Source organism: Sander vitreus, chromosome 12, assembly GCF_031162955.1.
Source record: "Sander vitreus isolate 19-12246 chromosome 12, sanVit1, whole genome shotgun sequence".
Classification (NCBI taxonomy): domain Eukaryota; kingdom Metazoa; phylum Chordata; class Actinopteri; order Perciformes; family Percidae; genus Sander; species Sander vitreus.
The window spans coordinates 11,834,133-11,851,759 of NC_135866.1; the positions used below are offsets into that span (position 1 = coordinate 11,834,133).

At 39.1% G+C, this 17,627-nt stretch overlaps 3 protein-coding genes across 3 annotated transcripts; 1 reads left to right on the forward strand and 2 right to left on the reverse strand.

The window, feature by feature from the left end:
• Positions 1 to 467: 467 nt before the first annotated feature.
• elovl1a (ELOVL fatty acid elongase 1a) lies at positions 468 to 4,551 on the forward strand. Its single transcript, XM_078263803.1, has 8 exons — positions 468 to 788; positions 1,604 to 1,697; positions 1,939 to 2,129; positions 2,228 to 2,308; positions 2,491 to 2,547; positions 2,671 to 2,776; positions 2,971 to 3,110; positions 3,236 to 4,551. Exons 2-8 carry the CDS (start codon positions 1,637 to 1,639, stop codon positions 3,542 to 3,544), a joined length of 945 nt encoding a protein of 314 aa, XP_078119929.1. The 5' UTR covers positions 468 to 788; positions 1,604 to 1,636; the 3' UTR covers positions 3,545 to 4,551.
• A 1,772-nt stretch (positions 4,552 to 6,323) lies between these two features.
• Positions 6,324 to 9,764, reverse strand: cdc20 (cell division cycle 20 homolog). Its single transcript, XM_078263802.1, has 11 exons — positions 9,633 to 9,764; positions 9,082 to 9,293; positions 8,833 to 8,975; positions 8,656 to 8,752; positions 8,440 to 8,565; positions 8,015 to 8,211; positions 7,822 to 7,916; positions 7,510 to 7,738; positions 6,936 to 7,061; positions 6,669 to 6,786; positions 6,324 to 6,531 (listed from the first exon to the last, which is right to left on the reverse strand). The coding sequence occupies exons 2-11, from the start codon at positions 9,269 to 9,271 to the stop codon at positions 6,356 to 6,358; spliced, it is 1,497 nt and encodes a 498-aa protein (XP_078119928.1). The 5' UTR covers positions 9,272 to 9,293; positions 9,633 to 9,764; the 3' UTR covers positions 6,324 to 6,355.
• Positions 9,765 to 11,327: 1,563 nt separating this feature from the next.
• LOC144526375 (uncharacterized) lies at positions 11,328 to 16,257 on the reverse strand. Its single transcript, XM_078263804.1, has 6 exons — positions 15,843 to 16,257; positions 14,186 to 14,368; positions 13,807 to 14,064; positions 12,963 to 13,061; positions 12,358 to 12,375; positions 11,328 to 12,098 (listed from the first exon to the last, which is right to left on the reverse strand). The coding sequence occupies exons 1-6, from the start codon at positions 15,907 to 15,909 to the stop codon at positions 12,013 to 12,015; spliced, it is 711 nt and encodes a 236-aa protein (XP_078119930.1). The 5' UTR covers positions 15,910 to 16,257; the 3' UTR covers positions 11,328 to 12,012.
• Between the last annotated feature and the right edge of the window lie 1,370 nt (positions 16,258 to 17,627).

Sequence of the window (17,627 nt, forward strand, 5' to 3'; positions counted from 1 at the left end):
TAGCAGCCTGGGTTGGACCCAGCCCCGGTGCTACAGCACAGGGATGGGCAACTCAAAAAAAGTGACGTTAGGTTTGTAAATGTGTGTTATCTGATTTCACCTTTAGCCTAAATCATGCTGGAGGTACATTTTTGCAATGAAATGATCAGACCTTTTTTTTTTTTAGGAGTTTTAAACTATTGAGATATTTGTTTTGAATTTTTAACCTGTAACTTTTTTGTCAATAATTGTATCATCTTTCACATAAAGTAATTATTATTTTTATCCTCATGTGCTTATTAACTGGTTTTCGTTGCCCAACAATGGGGCCCATTCACCCTTAACCAAGGCTACAGGCCTTCATTCACTCCATGACCCCATCCCCTTTGCCACCATTGACGAGACAGTCCAATCACAAACAGGCTAAGTGAGGATGGGAAGGTGGAGCTAAGCATTGAAACAGGGTGTGGTCCTGTAACTACTAAGGTCTGTAGAGTCCCGGGGTTTAAATTGAGTTAAATGATCCCGGTCCCATCTCTTGGCTGGCCTCTCACTTTTACTCTTTCTCTTGCTTCTTTTCCCCATTTCTTACCTGTGAAACTTTCAGCTGTTGTTGGATTTTCAGCTAAATAAAATCCTAGACATTTGGGATAACTGGAGGCTACCACCCACGGAGCTTTTCACGGACCTGGTTTTCAGCTGGACACCTCTCACTGCTGCTCCTGATCTCTTTGATTCTCTGGATTGAGTGCTGGCTGCGCTGGCTGTGCAGCTGCTTTCCTCACACACGGGAGTTGGTACAGCGGCCGGTGAGTCACTTGGTAGCCTACTAATAACAGCAAGTATTGTAGCAGTTTCAGGGATCTGAGATTGGTGTGTGTGCTGCTCCAATGTGTTTTTAATGTATGAATGTTTCTTTTTAATTCATCATCGCTAGACTGGTGTCTTTTGTGTGTGCCAGGTACACCTTCTGTTTTATAGTTCAATAAAGTTGGACTAGGGCAACACAGCATTACTTCTGCTGCTTTAAATAAAGTATGCTCTGTGGTTTTACTCCCTGGAAATCCCTGATCAGCTCATATCTTGGTGGGTTGGCTAAGCTGTCTACGAGGGCCAAGTTCTTTGCCTCACCTGTTTGACTTGCTCTGTTAGTCAGCAGTTCATTGTTTCTAAACTGACAGCAGAAATCAGATGTTTCACAATCCGTCATGAATCCTTCTGATATTTCATTATCTTCATACTGGGTCATTGTTTTTTTTTTTTTTTTTTTTTTTTTTTCATTTTACATCAAATGAATTTACTTTTTATTTTTTTATTTTAATTTTTTAAATGAAGCACATTTAGTGCTGAAACAGTGAGGATTTGTAGTTTACATGCTACACTTTACATAAGACAGTGAAAGGAGCTCCTACATATTGCTGTGTATTTTTTGGGGGTTGTAAGGTTGTACACAAGGGGTGTTTGATGAGCCTGTGCAGCTGTCTCCTGTTTGTTCAGTCAGTTGGGGAAGCAGGTGGACGGTCGCTTTGTCGCTCACCTGCCCAACCAACCGACCTCACCTTCAGCTCAGCTTCATCTCCTGGTTTCTGACTCTTTGTCTTTTCTTATCCCCCCCCCCCCACAGTGGTTTTAATAGGACAAGAAACAAGGAGTCACCATGATTCGAGAAGCTGTATCAAACATTTTAAAATTCCACGATTATATACTGATGAGGACTGGTAAGTGTCTCTGTTACACATTTACACCTCTGATATGTTAAAATATGAATGAATACGTGGTGATCTAATGGCATACAAATATAACGCTGTGTAAAAAGTTTGATAAAGGCATTTGCTTCTGTCTTTTTTTTTTTAAACTACCCCATGGTGTGTGTGTGTGTGGGTGGGTGGGTATGTTGGTGTGTGTGTCATGCCGAGACAATGAGAAATGTTGTTTTTTTGTTTTTTTTCTTCTCCCCAGACGTCCGAATCAGAGACTACCCACTGATGCAGGACCCTATACATATGACCGCCATCCTGTTGGCCTATGTCTTCCTCTCAATTTACGTTGGACCGCGCCTGATGGCAAACCGCAAACCCCTCTGTCTCAACACATCCATGATTGTCTACAACCTCAGCATGGTTTTACTGAATGCCTACATAGTGTATGAGGTAAATAAAATGTATCTCCTGACTAAAATCCCCATTTCCTCACCAGCCAGAGTGCTTTTAGAAATGTTAACAGCTGCTGATGTGTTTCTGTCACTTAGTTCATGATGGCTGGATGGGCCACCACCTACACGTGGAGATGTGACCTCGTTGACACCTCGACCCGACCAGAGACTTTACGGGTAAGCCAGTAAATTGTTTATCATTTGCTTCAGAGCAGAGGAGCTCTCACTACCTGTTGTGTCCTAAAAGTGCTGACTTTCAGGTTAGGACTGTTCTAAAGGCTGCGAAATCATGTCCTTCAATGATTGTCCATAGTTAGATATTTGACATTGCAGCTCTTTTCTTCCTTTTCTTCCCCCAGATGATTCGAGTGTGTTGGTTGTTTTATTTTTCAAAATACATCGAACTCCTTGACACAGTAAGAACATTTTCATCTCTCCTAACATTTCTTTTTGGGCTTTTTTTCTCGTGACTTTTTAGTTGTAAATGACATGTCTTCTATGCATGTTAACTTTAGCTTGTTCTACTTTTTTTGTTTTAGCTATTTTTTGTGCTGAGAAAGAAACATAGCCAGATCACATTTCTCCACGTGTTTCATCACTCCTTCATGCCCTGGACATGGTGGTGGGGCATCACCCTGACTCCTGGTGAGGTTTACTCAGCATAATATTAACACTTCATACAGACATTATGCATAAACAAAGAATTTTAGCCATAGACATGGCTTAATATCTTCTCACATTACAGATTGACAATACTTTGCATCCAAAGAAATGAAAGTTCAAAGCCAAAACAACAGTGTCTAATGAAATGCATCATTTCCTGTTTTCCTCCATTCAAGCTGGAGGAATGGGTTGCTTCCATGCCATGGTGAATGCTGCCGTCCATGTCATCATGTACTTCTACTACCTACTTTCTGCAGCAGGACCACGCTTCCAGAAATACCTGTGGTGGAAGAAGTACATGACCGCCATTCAGCTTGTATGTCAATTTTTTTTTTTTTAAGTATTATAATGACATGACTGGTATAATTGATTTTACCAATGGATTTGGGTTAGAATGAGATTAGTAATAACGACTCTGTCCTTTTCTCTGTTGTTTTACAGACACAGTTTGTTCTGGTCTCCGTCCACATCAGCCAGTACTACTTCATGGAGAAGTGTGACTACCAGATTCCCATGTGGATCCACCTGATTTGGATGTATGGCGTCTTCTTCTTCCTCCTCTTCTCCAACTTTTGGATCCAGGCCTACATTAAGGGAAAGCGACTTCCTGCCGTAAAGGACAAGCCGAAACAGAACGGCTCAACCAGTGAACCTATCGCTGTGGTGGCCAATGGGAAACACCTGGAGAATGGAAATGGACACCACCACACCAACGGCAAAATCCTCCTGGGCAAAGTAAAGGAAATCTGACTTGGTGACTCTGAAAATGAGAAGAAGAAGAAGAGGCTCTAAAGCGCTACCTTGAAAATATTATTCATCATTCATATCTAGTAGCATATTGGAATGGCACAGATTTCAATATGTTACTTCTAAACTTTATAGTTTCTATATAAATCTTTCTTGTGCACTTGTTGGGATATGTTTTGGCGGTGATCTCTACTTGCCACATTGTGTTTGTTAGTCGTTGTAAAAACTATTAACTGTGATAAACACTGTATGAAGATCGGTGCTCACTTTGTCACTGATGGTATTCTTCAACTCGGGTTGGGCCCACACAAGCTTGACCTACACTACTGTTTGGCTGGCATGACCGTTGTTGCTGGGAAGTAGCACACAGTTTCCACTGAAGACCAGCACATATGAATAACGGGTACAAAGTTTATGCCAAAAAGATTGTCAAAGATTTAGTTTTGTTCTGTTTTTATTTATCTTTTGAAATAAAACATTTTTTTTAGATAAAGGTCTGTGTCATTTGGAAAGCAGTGATGGTGTGCAGTTTGTAAGAAACCTCAATTTTTCAATTTTAAGAATTGTGAAAAAGAAATGTTATACTGTATATTACAGTATTGATGCATTCAGCATTTTTGCATAATTAGGTAGTGACGTACACGGTTATATTAATCCATTCTGAGTTTTGCAACACTGTATGGTCTATTCTCTCAGCACTCTGCATGAAGTTAATAGTCCCTTCCATTAAATTAGAATTAGGAAAAAAAGTGCGCTGTTTCTGAATATCACTGCAGAATGTATATATTGAATGCTTTTTGCTGTTGTTCATTATACGTGTACTCATGACAGTTGAAGGATGTTTTGAAGCACTGCTAGCCTTTTAAAAATTGGATCTGATGATTGCCACTAAAAATACATAGTAATGGATGTTCATGGGTATCCAGAAGCTGTTTGTTACAATTAACCCTCACAATGTTCAATAGATTAACCTGTTTGACTCGAGCAGAAATAAAAACTCGATAAATGTATTTCAATTTTACTGTTTTCAAATGTTTCACCTAAGTTAATGTTTTACTTTTCTACACCAGGTGGGTCCAAAGCTTCTAATGGAGCCTCAATGACCTCAACGTGAGATTGTACACAGGCAACTTAAACTAAAAAGAAAAAGACAGAACATAAATGAGCATGTGTAGCTCTTCATCATACTGCCAGCAACACAGTTAAATAAGCATTCCTTTAAAGCTGAGATTTACTCACGTATGGAAACCATTTATGAAGATTTCTGTTTCAACAGCAAATTATGTCATTGATACATTTACCCTGTGGTATGATGGTGAGCTAATCAGCTGCTGTAGGAGGGAAAACCTCTTATTTTAAATAACATGTAAATTGTCTGCATTCATTACTGATTGCAAATGTGCAGTGATGTTCTGGCTTTGGCAGTATAACTGTCTCAGCCAACACATGATGAAAACTGTAAAACTAAAAATAAGTGGCATACGAAAGAAAACGTGACGTGAAGACATTGTGATCAAAAGCTAAATGTTAGTTATTTTGTTAAAGTGAATTAGTGAGGATCAAATATAATTTTTAATATGCATTGAATATGAATGCAAAAATGCTAAACTAGGTGTCAGAGCCTTATGTAGCCCACACAGGTGTGTCTGATGGCTTCACAGCATGCACTGCAGCAATGAAATGATTTTCTGTGCTATTGTGATATGCAACATTGCCACTGTTGACATTTCTGTACAATTACTCAGAAGTGAATGCCATTACACCACAAATGTTGTGTGCCAACATTTAGGTTAATAAACTCAATGTCCCATAAGAGAAAAGGTTATTTTCTATTGTAAACTCTTGACAGTTTTATTATTCTACTTGCACCTGTGAAAGTACATCACTACCAATAATGTTCAAAATATTTAAATCAAATGTAGATCATATTTGCCTTTGAATATCCTTCTGCAGTGTCATCTATCAAATAAACCATACTAATACACTAAAACTACAGTTGACAATTTAGTCATGTTTGTGGCTTGCACATTCCTGGTAAACTCCTCACTGCAGGCAATGGACTTGTGATTAACTGGTTTGTTTGCAAGATAATCAGTAACCTTGTTTCGGTCATTAGAAATTAAGAAGTGACATTTATACTCTAAAGATCAGATCAAATGCATCTGCAAAAGTCTGTTAAACCTCAGATACAGTGACCTCTACAGGCTATAAGGCAATTTTAACAGAACACAGCTACCATGTTCAGACTAACACCACCGGTAAAGTTTAAATGCAATTTTTGAGAACGGCATTTTAAACGTTAAACCACAGCTAAGCTAATGATAGAGCAAATGAATAACATCTGCAGGATAAACATGAAATTTGTATTCTGTTGGTTTGGCAGGTGTTATCAGGCACTGGTGGAGATAATGGCTAGCACTACATGTGAATTTATATAAGCCCTACAGTTTGCACCATGGCAGTACTAATACATCACAATTAACTGACAAAAGCACATTAATCAAACCATTTATTTATAAGCGTTTATTTATAACCTAGTCTGTGGTATACAATGCATCCCAAGTGTTTAATAAAAGTTAAATACATTGATTGCTTAATAAAAAAAAAAAAAAAAAAATTTAAAAAAACTCACATTAGCAGACCTGTATGAACAATTGAGACTAAACCCATTACACCACCAACGGGAGCTGTAAACTGCCAGTTACAGCTGGACAAAAATCTACATCTTTGTGGATTAAATAAAACATTTGCACATAACTCAGCATAGACACCCCCCCAACAACAAAAAAACCCCACACACCAAGACAAAGCAAACTATCTGATTGACTGATGAATTACACTGCTAGTTGATTTGACCAGCCTCTCCTTGGCCTTCTTAACAGGATCCACTTCAAAGCTCTTCCACATGCGGATAGTCTCATCTCCAGCAACAGTCGCAATAGTCGAGCAGTCTGGACTCAGAATCAAACTGAGAACTCTGTCCTCGTGGCCTATAATAAAAAGCATTAATAGGTTTAAAATCAGCATAAAGTATGATGTAGTTTCCAGGTCATTGATATTTCCATTTAAAGTTAAGCATGTGTTAACAAGTACATAGCCAGTACAGTCCAAAAAATTTGTTACCAACCCTTGAGCTCTGCAACCCTGGTGAGAGCAGGGTACTTCCAGATAACAACATTGTTGTGGGCATATCCATGGGCAGAGACAAGCTCTTTGTAGTTGGGTGAAAACAAAAGTGATGAGATCTGGGAAAAAAAAAAAAAAAAAAAAAGTTGTGATTTGAGAAAAGACCTATGATATTGCCATCTCCCAAGTTTAATTTTTTCAAAACTAAAAAGAACAGTCGACTGAGAATATCCATGAAACTAAAAAGGGTCTAGCAGTGTATAGGTACCTGGGACTGAGTGTCAAGTGAACTGATGCAGGAGCCACTGTTAACATTCCAGATGCGGATGTGACGGTCACTGGTACCACCTCCAGATGCGAGGATATTTGGCTGCCACGGACACCAGGCCAAAGCCTAGAATGATAACACATTCAAAAGTGAGTTTCAAGCTTAACCCAGTTACATTTATCCTGGCAGTTTATTAAAAAAAATAAATAAAAATTTAAACAAATCTTGTCTTGGATTTGTGACAAATTGATTAAACAAATTACATGTCATTTAGCGGACGCTTTTATCCAAAGCGGCTTACAATTGCTATATGTCAGAGGCTGCACGCCTCTGGAGCCACTAGGGGTTAAGTGTCTTGCTCAGGGACACATTGGTTGACGTATCACAGTGGGAATTGAACCCAGACCTCCCACACCAAAGGCATGTGTCGTCATCCACTGCACCATCACAACCCATGCAAAGGGCAGCAGGTCGGATTCGAAAACTCGCCGCTGCAGGACGCAGCCAACATGGTTAAACGCTCTTACTGGGTGAGCTAGAGGCCGCCGAAATTCTGTAGTATGAAGCTCCTCACCTTCACAGCTCCTTGATGATCACTCCAGCATTGGACCGAGTTGCCGGTGGTGCCCTCCTGCATACGTGGCCATACATAAACCAAGTTATCATTGCCTCCACTGGCCAGGTATCGCCCATCAGGTGACCACTTTAGCCCACACACCTCCTGTGAGTGACCAGTAAGCGTGAAGATGTGGTGATCTGCCACCCTCACATCATGATGGTGGATGTGTCCCGATCTCGAGCCACTAGGGAAAGAAACCGACAAGTCAAACACACAACTGGAATTGCAAGTTTTTGTCCATTATCAGAACGGAGGAAAAACCTGTACCTGGTGAGAACATGGTCATTCCAGCTCAGGGAAGCAACTCTAGATGTATGGCTGACCAAGCTGCGTAGACGCTTCTGGTTGTAAACATCCCACAACTAAGAAAACAAAAAACGTATTGTTTAAGATATGAAGCAGTTATTTGATTGCCATGTGTCCTTATGAACCGAGGTGGTGTGTTCATCAGAACACTGACCTGAATTTTGCAGTCACTGGTGCCGATAGCTAGGTAGGTTCCCTCTTTGGTCCAGGATAGTGAGCAGATGTAGATGTCCTCACTTTCCAACTTCATGAGGAGAGTGATATCTCCTTGAGAGGCATCCAACAGGTAAACACTGTTATGAAGTGCCACAGCGAGCACATTTCGACTGCTCCAGTCAATCAGATTCAAATCTGCGGGGGTGGGGGAACATATTGATTGTTGGATGTACAGGAGTGCCATTGGTGTAAAGCGCCAATATGCATGTACAAAATCTAGTATTCATAAAGTAGCGATCTACATCCACCCTCAGTGGATTGACGTTAATCCAAGATGCGATGAATGATGCATACATTGCTGTTGTCCCAGAATAAAATTCTAACATGCATTAATGTTATGAGGAAAAACCTCATTACACTTACAGAAATCATTTCGAAGATCAGGAGCATCCAGGATTTTGTCAGGAGTTGAAGATATGTATCTTGTCTTTTTGACAGAGGCAGGGGTTGCACCCTGACTGTAGAGGACCTTCAAGTTGTTTTGATAGCCTGTACATTAGACCAAATTAAAAAAAAGTGCAAATTAAATATTAATGCAATATTTTTGCCAAGCAATATGTTGACACATCCTAATGTTACCTTCTGGAGCATTCAGTGGTTTCCCTCCTAGGTGAAGGATCTTTGCATCTTCAATGTTGTATCCATTTAGTGACATAGACCAGGCTTTCTGGCTTTCCTTTAAAGACACAATGTAATCAATACAATCCTTTAATTCACTTAAGGATCATGAGAAGATGTATCAAAACAATAACTTACTGATGTTCCCGTTGTATTGTTTGTGTCCACAGGCTCGTTCTCTTTTGAGAGCAGAAAACTTGCTACATCCATTTGTTTGCTGTTTCTGGTGGGAATGAAGCGATCGCCGCCCATCTTAGAGGGTGTCTGCTTTTTATTTTTGCCTATGATACAAAAAAAAAAAAAATATCCCAGTGGTTAACATTTGCAGAGATATAACTACGGTGTGTTTTAATTGTTACGCTGCATTAATATAATGGCACACGTTACCTGGTGTTTTGCTCGGCGTTTTTGATGAACTGAGCGACACATTGGCAGATTTGCCAGGCGACAACCCGTTCAAGGCGGATGTGTTTGATGAGCTGGCCTTCCTCTGCCACCTTGCCATGGGAGCGTTTGTGATGGGCATATCCAGCTTCAAGATGCTATGGATGTCGTTCTCAAACCCAAACTGTGCCATTTTATCCAGATGTTAACACCACCTGTAATATATCAGGGCAAATAAAAAAAAAGCACTTATATGACGTGCACTAGTAACGTCAACTGACAAGTTTTTGTTCAGCTAGCTAACGTTAGCTAGGCAACGCCTGCTAACGCTTAGATCACAGAGGTAACGTTAGAACTAGCTAGTCTCCTATTGCCAGACCTATCAGCGCTGTAGTACAAAACAAGAAGTCGTTTTACATCAGCCAAACCTATTTTGCATTAACGTTAACCTAGGTATAACGACTGCAGGTAAATCTAGCTAGCTTTCCCTAAGTAAATGAACAGAAGTTAGCATAACCATTCAGTACCATTAACCGCTTTGAAAGTTTAATTACCGTCAAATGTGGCCCTTCTAAAACCTCAAAGTAAACAGAACGATCTCACTTCTTCAAGAAAACGTGGAATACACTGGAGCAACACTGACCGTTCTCTCTTCTCTTTCTAAATTTTGAATTTCGTGACGATGACGCCACACGGTTTAAATGCCAGAAAGAGCTCCCGTGATTGGTTCGTTCAAGGATGCCGTTGTAACTATGGTAATGTTTATGAATGCGTTTATGTGATTGGTGGAGGAAACTTCCTACTCGAAAACAATCCTCCTCCCAAAAATATATCGCCATCTATCGGCCAAAATATGATATTAGAGTTGTGAGTTGTGAGGTAAACAATAAAAACCAAATACAAATCTATAAATATCTAAATTTTCTGAAGCAAGATTTAGTGTAGGTTGCTTTGATTTGAAATATCGACTAAATGTCCTTTATTTAATTATTTAAAGGTTGAGAAATGTATTTAAAGGTCATATAATAGCAGGAAAATTACTTTTTTTTATTTTTATTTGTTTGAGAGTTTGAGATTGCAGCATGACACCTGTATTCTGGATTCGTTTTTATATTTTACAACAACCTTAAAAGTTATCCAATTCAAAGAACCATCAAAAAGATCAAATTAGTAAGCTTTAAAAAAAAAAAAAAAAAGTAGAGTCACAACGTTGAATAAATATTCTATTATATATATTCCATTTTACTAAAGGATATTTCAGTGGAAGACTCATCAATATACTCAATACTCAACTTCATGGAAAATAATAGACTCAATGGAAGACCCATGATGACAAACTGACGTCTGTCACAGACTAACCTTGACATCAAAAAAGCATACTGTCTGTGACTAAACCGTTTAAAAAATACCCTTAATGTATTGGTGTCTCAAAGGACTATAGGTGCTAGGAAAACAGGAAGGATAAGCCGATGCAGCTGATTTTGATTGTGTTAAAAGAAAATAAACTGTTGCTTGCATTCGAGAATGTGTGACGTGCACCAACAACGCCAAAACAAATTCCTTGTATGTGTTAAAAAACCTACTTAGCAATAAAAACCCTTTCTGATTCTGATTCAGCGATATGACAATCATTTTCTGGAGACATAGAACATTAATTATGGAAATGAACATCAAATGTTCAAACCATCATACAAACTTTAAAGTCTGCCATTTAAAAACTTGATTATCATTTATGAGTTGCAGTACCCTACTCTTTTCCCATTGCTAAGCAATCTTTAAGCTGCATCTATATTTGGTCAAATTTTTATGTTGTCACATTGTTATCAGTTCTAATATAATTTACATTTATACAACAGTGTTAATTTTGCATAGTGTGTATATTTTTGCCGTTTATGACAGGTGATAGTGCTGTAATTCAGCTTTTAGTGTGAATGAGACTAAGTGGCCAGCATGGTTAAACGGCCACTTAGTCACAGCCACACGTATTTTCATGAGGCAGACTAAAACACGAATTAAAAAAAGTATTATGCTATTAGATAATTAAAAAAAAAGTCAACAGTGTTGCACTGTTTGTGACAAGTGCTTCATTTTGATATTCCTTTTAATTACCATAGATGTGTAAGAGACTCAAAGCCAGGTCCAAACCATCACTTAACTGTGCCCAAATGAGGAGAGCTATCAAATTCTGGATTTGTCCTTAAATCAGCATTAAGGGTAAGCTGACAGAGTGAAAAAATATGAAATAAACATTCCATAAAATAATCTTTTAATTTAACGATTTCTTAAAGTTAACATGAATAGGGAAAATGTATAGACAGTCCCAACAATGCAACAGTATCACAAAGAAATATTAAAACCATAAGGATGGTATCTCAAACCAAAACAACACAATCCGACCCTTTGGATAACTGGACACACTTACAGTAGTCCAACCAGTGTTTGGCAGCGTTCAGTGCGATTGGTCTATTAGTGGCAAAACAAAACACTTTAAGCAGGGCCTTATCTACAGACTTTAAGACAATTTGTGACATTCTCTGTCTTGACTTGCATTAGATACTGTACGTGCTTGAAATAGAACATTGTCATTGTATTTCTTTTTACATTCGTGTTCCCTGAATAGCCTAGTCCAGAAAATGTTAAAAGACAGCAATCATGTTTACATTTCTTTGTGTGTGTGTGTGTGTGTGTGTATTTATTTATGCAAAAAAAAAAAGAAAATGATATGCAATAAGTGTGACACATATATTAAAGTGCATAAAATAATTTCAGACAGTGGGCTGTTGGTTCTTTTGCAAAGGTTTTGGTTACATTCATGGAGCAACACTGTCCATACACAGAAGGAAGTCAAAGTGTTAAATCAGTAAGTGGACATTCAACAGTAGAAATGAAGTAGAAAGCTCAAACGTGACCCTGTTCGTCAGCTGGAATTTTGAATTACAAGGTACGGTAACCACTGGCTTTAATGTCTGGAGCTGTTTCAGTCATGTCTTTAGGGTAATGTATTATCGAGCCAACAACACCTGCAAGGAAATCAAAGAGCATAGATTAGGCTGACATATGACTGTTGAATGAGCTCACAAAATTCTTATGAGCATTAACTTTCATAAACTATCATCCCTGTGTCACCTGACAATTGCAGAAAGTTGAAAGAACATGCCCATCCAAAGGGTATGTGGTTTTGAGTTTATTTAATATTTATCTCTATCAATATTTTCCCCAAGACTGTTAACTGAGAAGTCGACAGGGACTAAAGACAAAACAGAGATGTTGTTTGCTTACCTCCAGGGTGTCTCAAACCTAGGCAGAGTGAGAGAAAGACAAAGCACATAATTATGCCTTATACATTTCCCTGTGTGCATGAGACTCCATACCAAATGATGTGACTATCATGTCAATCATGTGAAAGCAACATTTTCAAAATGTAGGTGTTAAATTAAAGCAGAAGATTAAATAGTGCTGCATAAAGATGAAATAGTGCTGCATACTGACTCAGTGGTGAGAAAGGCCAGGCAGAGACTGTTTCAATACAGACGCCTGAGGAAATTCTTGGCATTCCCTCATATACTGAGAAATGTCTACTCCTGCATCATTGAGAGCATTGTAACAGGAAACATCACTGCCTGGTATGGAAATAGCATCAAATAGGACCGCAAGGCACTGTAGACAGTGGTTCTTTCGGCTGAACACACAATAGACAGTGCACCAGGCATCGCAAGAAAAAGGCTAAGTGAATCATCATCCAAACCATCCAGGCAACAGCCTTTCGTTCCTGTTGAGGTCAGGTACAAGGTACCACATACACCAGGCCAGCACCGAGAGGCTCGGGAGGAGCTTCTACCCTCAGGCCACTAGGATCATAAACGAAGACACTGACTAACACTCACCCTGGTTTTTGAAGAGGATGAGGCCGATTACAATTAGTCCTGTAAACGCCAGGAGCGCCAAGATTGGGATCAGAAACTGAGGCGAAGGAATTCCTGGAACTAGAAAAACAAATACAAATGTATCCCGACTGCATGCCAACAAACAGGCCACTGTCAAATGTATGGGTAACTCTATATGGAGGTGGACCGTTGCAATCACAGGGACAAACTGAGGTTTTATGTTTTCATAACCCTTTTATTTATTTGTTTAGCATTCATTGTCACATGACTTGCAGACCAATTGCATGAGCTGCCTCCACCACCAGCAGCATTCAGGCTTCCCCCCTCCGATTTTCAACCCTAAAGGATTTCAAACTACCAGGCAGGTACAGCTACGGACCCAGGAAATTATTATCTAATAGCGTTAATTCTATGCGTTATCACTCACATTGTAGTGAGAATAAAGTGAATGAATGATGTAGAATGTGACCTGCCTTACAACAAAGTTGCACCTGATCATTCATGTCACAGGCAGAGTGCCTTAATCATTTAGTTTCGACTTTTGCACTTAATGAAAATGTTTTTCCATGAGAGCATCAAGTAAGGCTAAAAGCAAATGCCATTAGGAAGAGAATTACTGTATAATATTGCACCATGGTTTGCTCCAATATACACAATTCTAGTTCAAATCTGGTAATTTGATTGTAAACATTGGCAGCTGGTGTCCACAGCACAGAACTGCAGTATCAACAATGTGGTTATTTTGAAAAGACGTACTTTGTGGGTAACATGCACTCATTAGGTTGCATAAGCTTGCCGATAGTTTAAAAAAAAAAAAAAAAAAAAACCTGACCTGAATATATACCTGACTGCTCCACAGAAAGCATCAGTTCTCTCATCAGCTTGATGCATGCCTCCTGAAGTGGGGTCCTTGCTGTCTTTATGCGCTGCTCTTCCTGGTCCCACAGCACTTTAAAGGCCAGTGCTTCCGGTACGTGGGCTGTCCACGTGTCAGAGTGGTCCAGAGTCAGATAGACCTTCCCATCATAGAACACACGGTCGGTCCAGTGCAGCTGAGACCCCTCCAGTATGCATTCGCGAGAACGAAGGACAGTGTGGTTTCCTAGGGAGGAAGATAAAGGCTAATAACAAACATAATATGACTGACAACAAGATTAGATCCAAGTTGAGATTTTGATGATATCAATTTACACAGTCATTACTGGTACATGATGTTTTCTTACTTAGGACTGAAGTCTGGTTGACACCGATAAGAGTTGGAAGTTGTGCATCAGCTGACATGGTTTGGATAATGCTGTCAACTTTCTGGTTTGTGCCAGTAAGAGAGACTCCATTGAGAAGGACCTGCTCCACGACCTGCTGAGCACCCACCACTCCCCACTGCTGGACCTGCACTATGGTGGTATCTAACAGTTAAAAAGTAAAAAGAAGTAAGACTCCAAATGTTACAGTGGGCTTTAAGTCCCCACAGGAATTGTATTATGTAATGAAGCAAGAGATGCAAAATAGGCTAAAATGTAACTTGTGCACAATGCATGTTAGATTACTCATTTGAAAGTAGCCCTGCATAAATATTTAACTTTGCAAAACATATGACAGATTACAATTGCCGTGAAACAAAAGGTAAAAGCACTCATTCTGCTGAATGGCCCTTTTAAGTGTGTTAAAAGGTGCACTATGAGTTCCTGCACGATTTCGTAGGCATCTCTCCTTGATCCGCTAGCTGCCTGCCCCCTGAACACACTGTGAAAAAGCCCAGTCTCGGGAGACAACACAAACAAACACACTCATAAACGTCAAACAAACACTAGGGGCACAGGCTGTGCACCAAAATACAACAAACCACTCCAGCCAATCACTGGCAAGATGGTTGGGGGTGGGGGTTAGTGACAGTTAATCATGACAGTTATGGAAACATGGGGGGGGAGGGGCAAGCTTGCTCTGTGTTGTTTGGTATTTACTTTGAACATCAACAGAAGGGATATCATGCAGGAACTCATAGTGCACCTTTAAATTATGAATGCTGTATTGTTGGTCCATGTGGGTCCAACCACTTAAATGTTGGGTACTTTCCATTACAATGCATTGTACATAGTTAATTTTGAATCTGCAAAGTATGTAGTCATTGCATTTGTACTGGAATAAAAAAGTAGCCTAAACTGTATTACCAGTTTCATTAGTTAGACCTGTACAATCTGATGCATTCTTACAAGAGACCTAAAATAAATCTTCTTGAAATCCTTTTAAGTTGTTGTTGACAGGGACTGATTTAACTCCTGGATTGCATTTTGTTGGGAGGGGTTTCCAACTATCTGCTCCCTTATGTACCCTATGTAAAGAGGGGTGGATGATATAGTTCACTTTCAAATTATTAATTATTATTAAGTACAACACTACAACTAACTATGGCCTCTGGAGCTAACACTCCTTGTTAGTGCCAACAAACACTGAACACTACATTTTACAAACACAAGGCTAATTGTATTGACATTGTGCAAGTTGGGTTAGCGTGCAGTTTAGTGTCCCAAATTCCACTATGGCCAAGCCAAAACTCGCCCTACGAAGCAGCTCGATTGGTTGGGGTTAGGGATTTGACCTCGAGTGAATAAGGGCGGTTAGGATAGCCGATTGGTCAGGGGATAGGACCTGTACAAAAGGTGTTACGTTACGGGGAATTTGGGACAAAGATGCACGTATACCAAAAGTACGAATCTTAGCAAATTTGAATGACTCGAGTGAATGAACAGCAACCATAGGGTAGCCTACTGTAGGTATAGCTACATGTGTAACGGTACGTGCTTGCAAAGGCTTAGCTACTAACGTACATAAGCGTGGGGTTGACTTAACATGCAATGCAAAGAGACAAGCTTATGTTCTTACCTATTGGAACAGGACACCCCAATGATAGCTCACATAAAATTAGCACAACAATTCCAAGAAAATGCATTTCAGCGTCACTTGTCGACTTAAAACCGAGCAATGTTCAACCGTCAAGGAAGGACAAAAGTCTCCAGAGTTATAAATAGCAAGGATAGTGTTAAGCCATAGCCATTTAAGCGTGACCAGCGCACTAATGATGCATCCAAGAGCCAAAACTTTCACTTCTCTCGTTGTACTGCGCACTTCCTCGAACTGTTTCGCTTTGACCTTCTTATATACTGTCTATGGCTTTGACAAACTTTTGTTTAAATGTACACCCGTCTCGCTTCTGATTGGTTAATATATAGCTGGCACATCCCCATTTTATTCTATGGCTCTCCCTCACAGATCCAGCATAACAAGGTCCTGCTCCAGGAAATGAGTTAGCTAAACCAAACAAGCACCTGAAGTCAAAAGTGACTGTCCGAGATGGCCAACTAATCGATTATCTAACCGCAGTGCGGTAACTATGGTAACATGTTTTCACCATGGCAACAGAGTCATGGGCATGTCATGTTTGCCAATAATAAAATGTAACTAATTGCATTTACCTAAGTAGCCCTTAATACATCCATGAAGTAGCCTACAGCTTTAATATTGTACTTGAGTCCATTTTGTTACTTTAGAAGCTTTAGACTTGTACTTCACTACTTTCCAAAGGGAAATATTGTAGGTTTTTCTCCACTAAATTTATCTGACAGGTATAGTTGTAATTAAAATGAGCTCCACCTCATCCAGCTAAAATATTGAAATGCTTACACATTAATGCTTCAGTGGTAATAATCAAAAATATAATACATGATAAATGAAGTGACAAGTACAGTTCTGCTGCATAATTTTATGGTTGATACTTAAAGTATATTTTGCTGATAACATTTCTTAATTTTAAGTAATATTTTGAAGGCAGGACCTTATAATTTAGTATTTTCTTTACATTGTGTTATTGCTACTTTTACTTATGTAAATTATCTGAATACATTTACCACCACTGACAACTACATCACACTTTTTTTTTTTTATGAAATGTATCAGAAAAGAGATCAAATAAAAACCTAAAAGTGGAGTCAGATTTTGAAGTAGGGCCTAGCAGTGAGGTTCCATCTTTTGCTGGATTTTCTGCTGGACATTTTTGTTGCTTCATGGCCATGTCAATTGATAGTAAGTGATCACCAAGTGATGAGGGGGTCTCTGTTTCTGGAACTCGTTAACTCAGGCTTAACAAACTGAGTATCTGGTAAACATACTTTGTGGAATAGGCTCCTCCACTCTGTATCAGGACAGAACTTGGATAGTATCACAAGTCTATGTCTTAAAGTCTATGTAAGCTACTCAGTTGTTATGTATCTGATTTTACCTGTTTGCATATCATTTTCTCTGGATTAACTACAAATATGAAAGAACTAAAGACATGTTTGAGGTCTCTGTACAATGACTTAATTGTCCTTTATGGTATCCATTTTTAAATACATCCATACAATAATAATTGTATATATTCCCATACAGGGTATGCATAACATCCATTCTTTTAAAAGACTTAATAGACTTAATAAGTAAATCTAACTGCTGTCTGCTTTGTCAATGATTCCGAGACATGCAGCTTCCTGTGATCCTGCCTCAGTTGTCAATTACTGTTCATTTTAGTAAGTAAAACATTTCAACTTATTGTTATCCTGGCTGACACAGCCTGTTGTTTTTATTGGTCTGATAATGGAGGTGCATTTTGTTCATCTCAGTCTCTCAGTTTAA

Excerpts from the sequence above, each read along its gene's own strand:
- elovl1a (XM_078263803.1), top strand. The coding sequence starts at position 1,637 with ATGATTCGAGAAGCTGTATCAAACATTTTAAAATTCCACGATTATATA. Across the intron at positions 1,698-1,938 it reads TTATATACTGATGAGGACTG|ACGTCCGAATCAGAGACTAC; the intron begins GTAAGTGTCTCT and ends TCTTCTCCCCAG. Across the intron at positions 2,777-2,970 it reads GGGCATCACCCTGACTCCTG|CTGGAGGAATGGGTTGCTTC; the intron begins GTGAGGTTTACT and ends CCTCCATTCAAG.
- cdc20 (XM_078263802.1), bottom strand. The coding sequence starts at position 9,271 with ATGGCACAGTTTGGGTTTGAGAACGACATCCATAGCATCTTGAAGCTG. Across the intron at positions 7,917-8,014 it reads CCAGTGACTGCAAAATTCAG|TTGTGGGATGTTTACAACCA; the intron begins GTCAGTGTTCTG and ends TTGTTTTCTTAG. Across the intron at positions 7,062-7,509 it reads ATCATCAAGGAGCTGTGAAG|GCTTTGGCCTGGTGTCCGTG; the intron begins GTGAGGAGCTTC and ends TTATCATTCTAG.
- LOC144526375 (XM_078263804.1), bottom strand. The coding sequence starts at position 15,909 with ATGCATTTTCTTGGAATTGTTGTGCTAATTTTATGTGAGCTATCATTG. Across the intron at positions 14,369-15,842 it reads GGGGTGTCCTGTTCCAATAG|ATACCACCATAGTGCAGGTC; the intron begins GTAAGAACATAA and ends TTTAACTGTTAG. Across the intron at positions 13,062-13,806 it reads GCTTTCTGTGGAGCAGTCAG|TTCCAGGAATTCCTTCGCCT; the intron begins GTATATATTCAG and ends TTGTTTTTCTAG.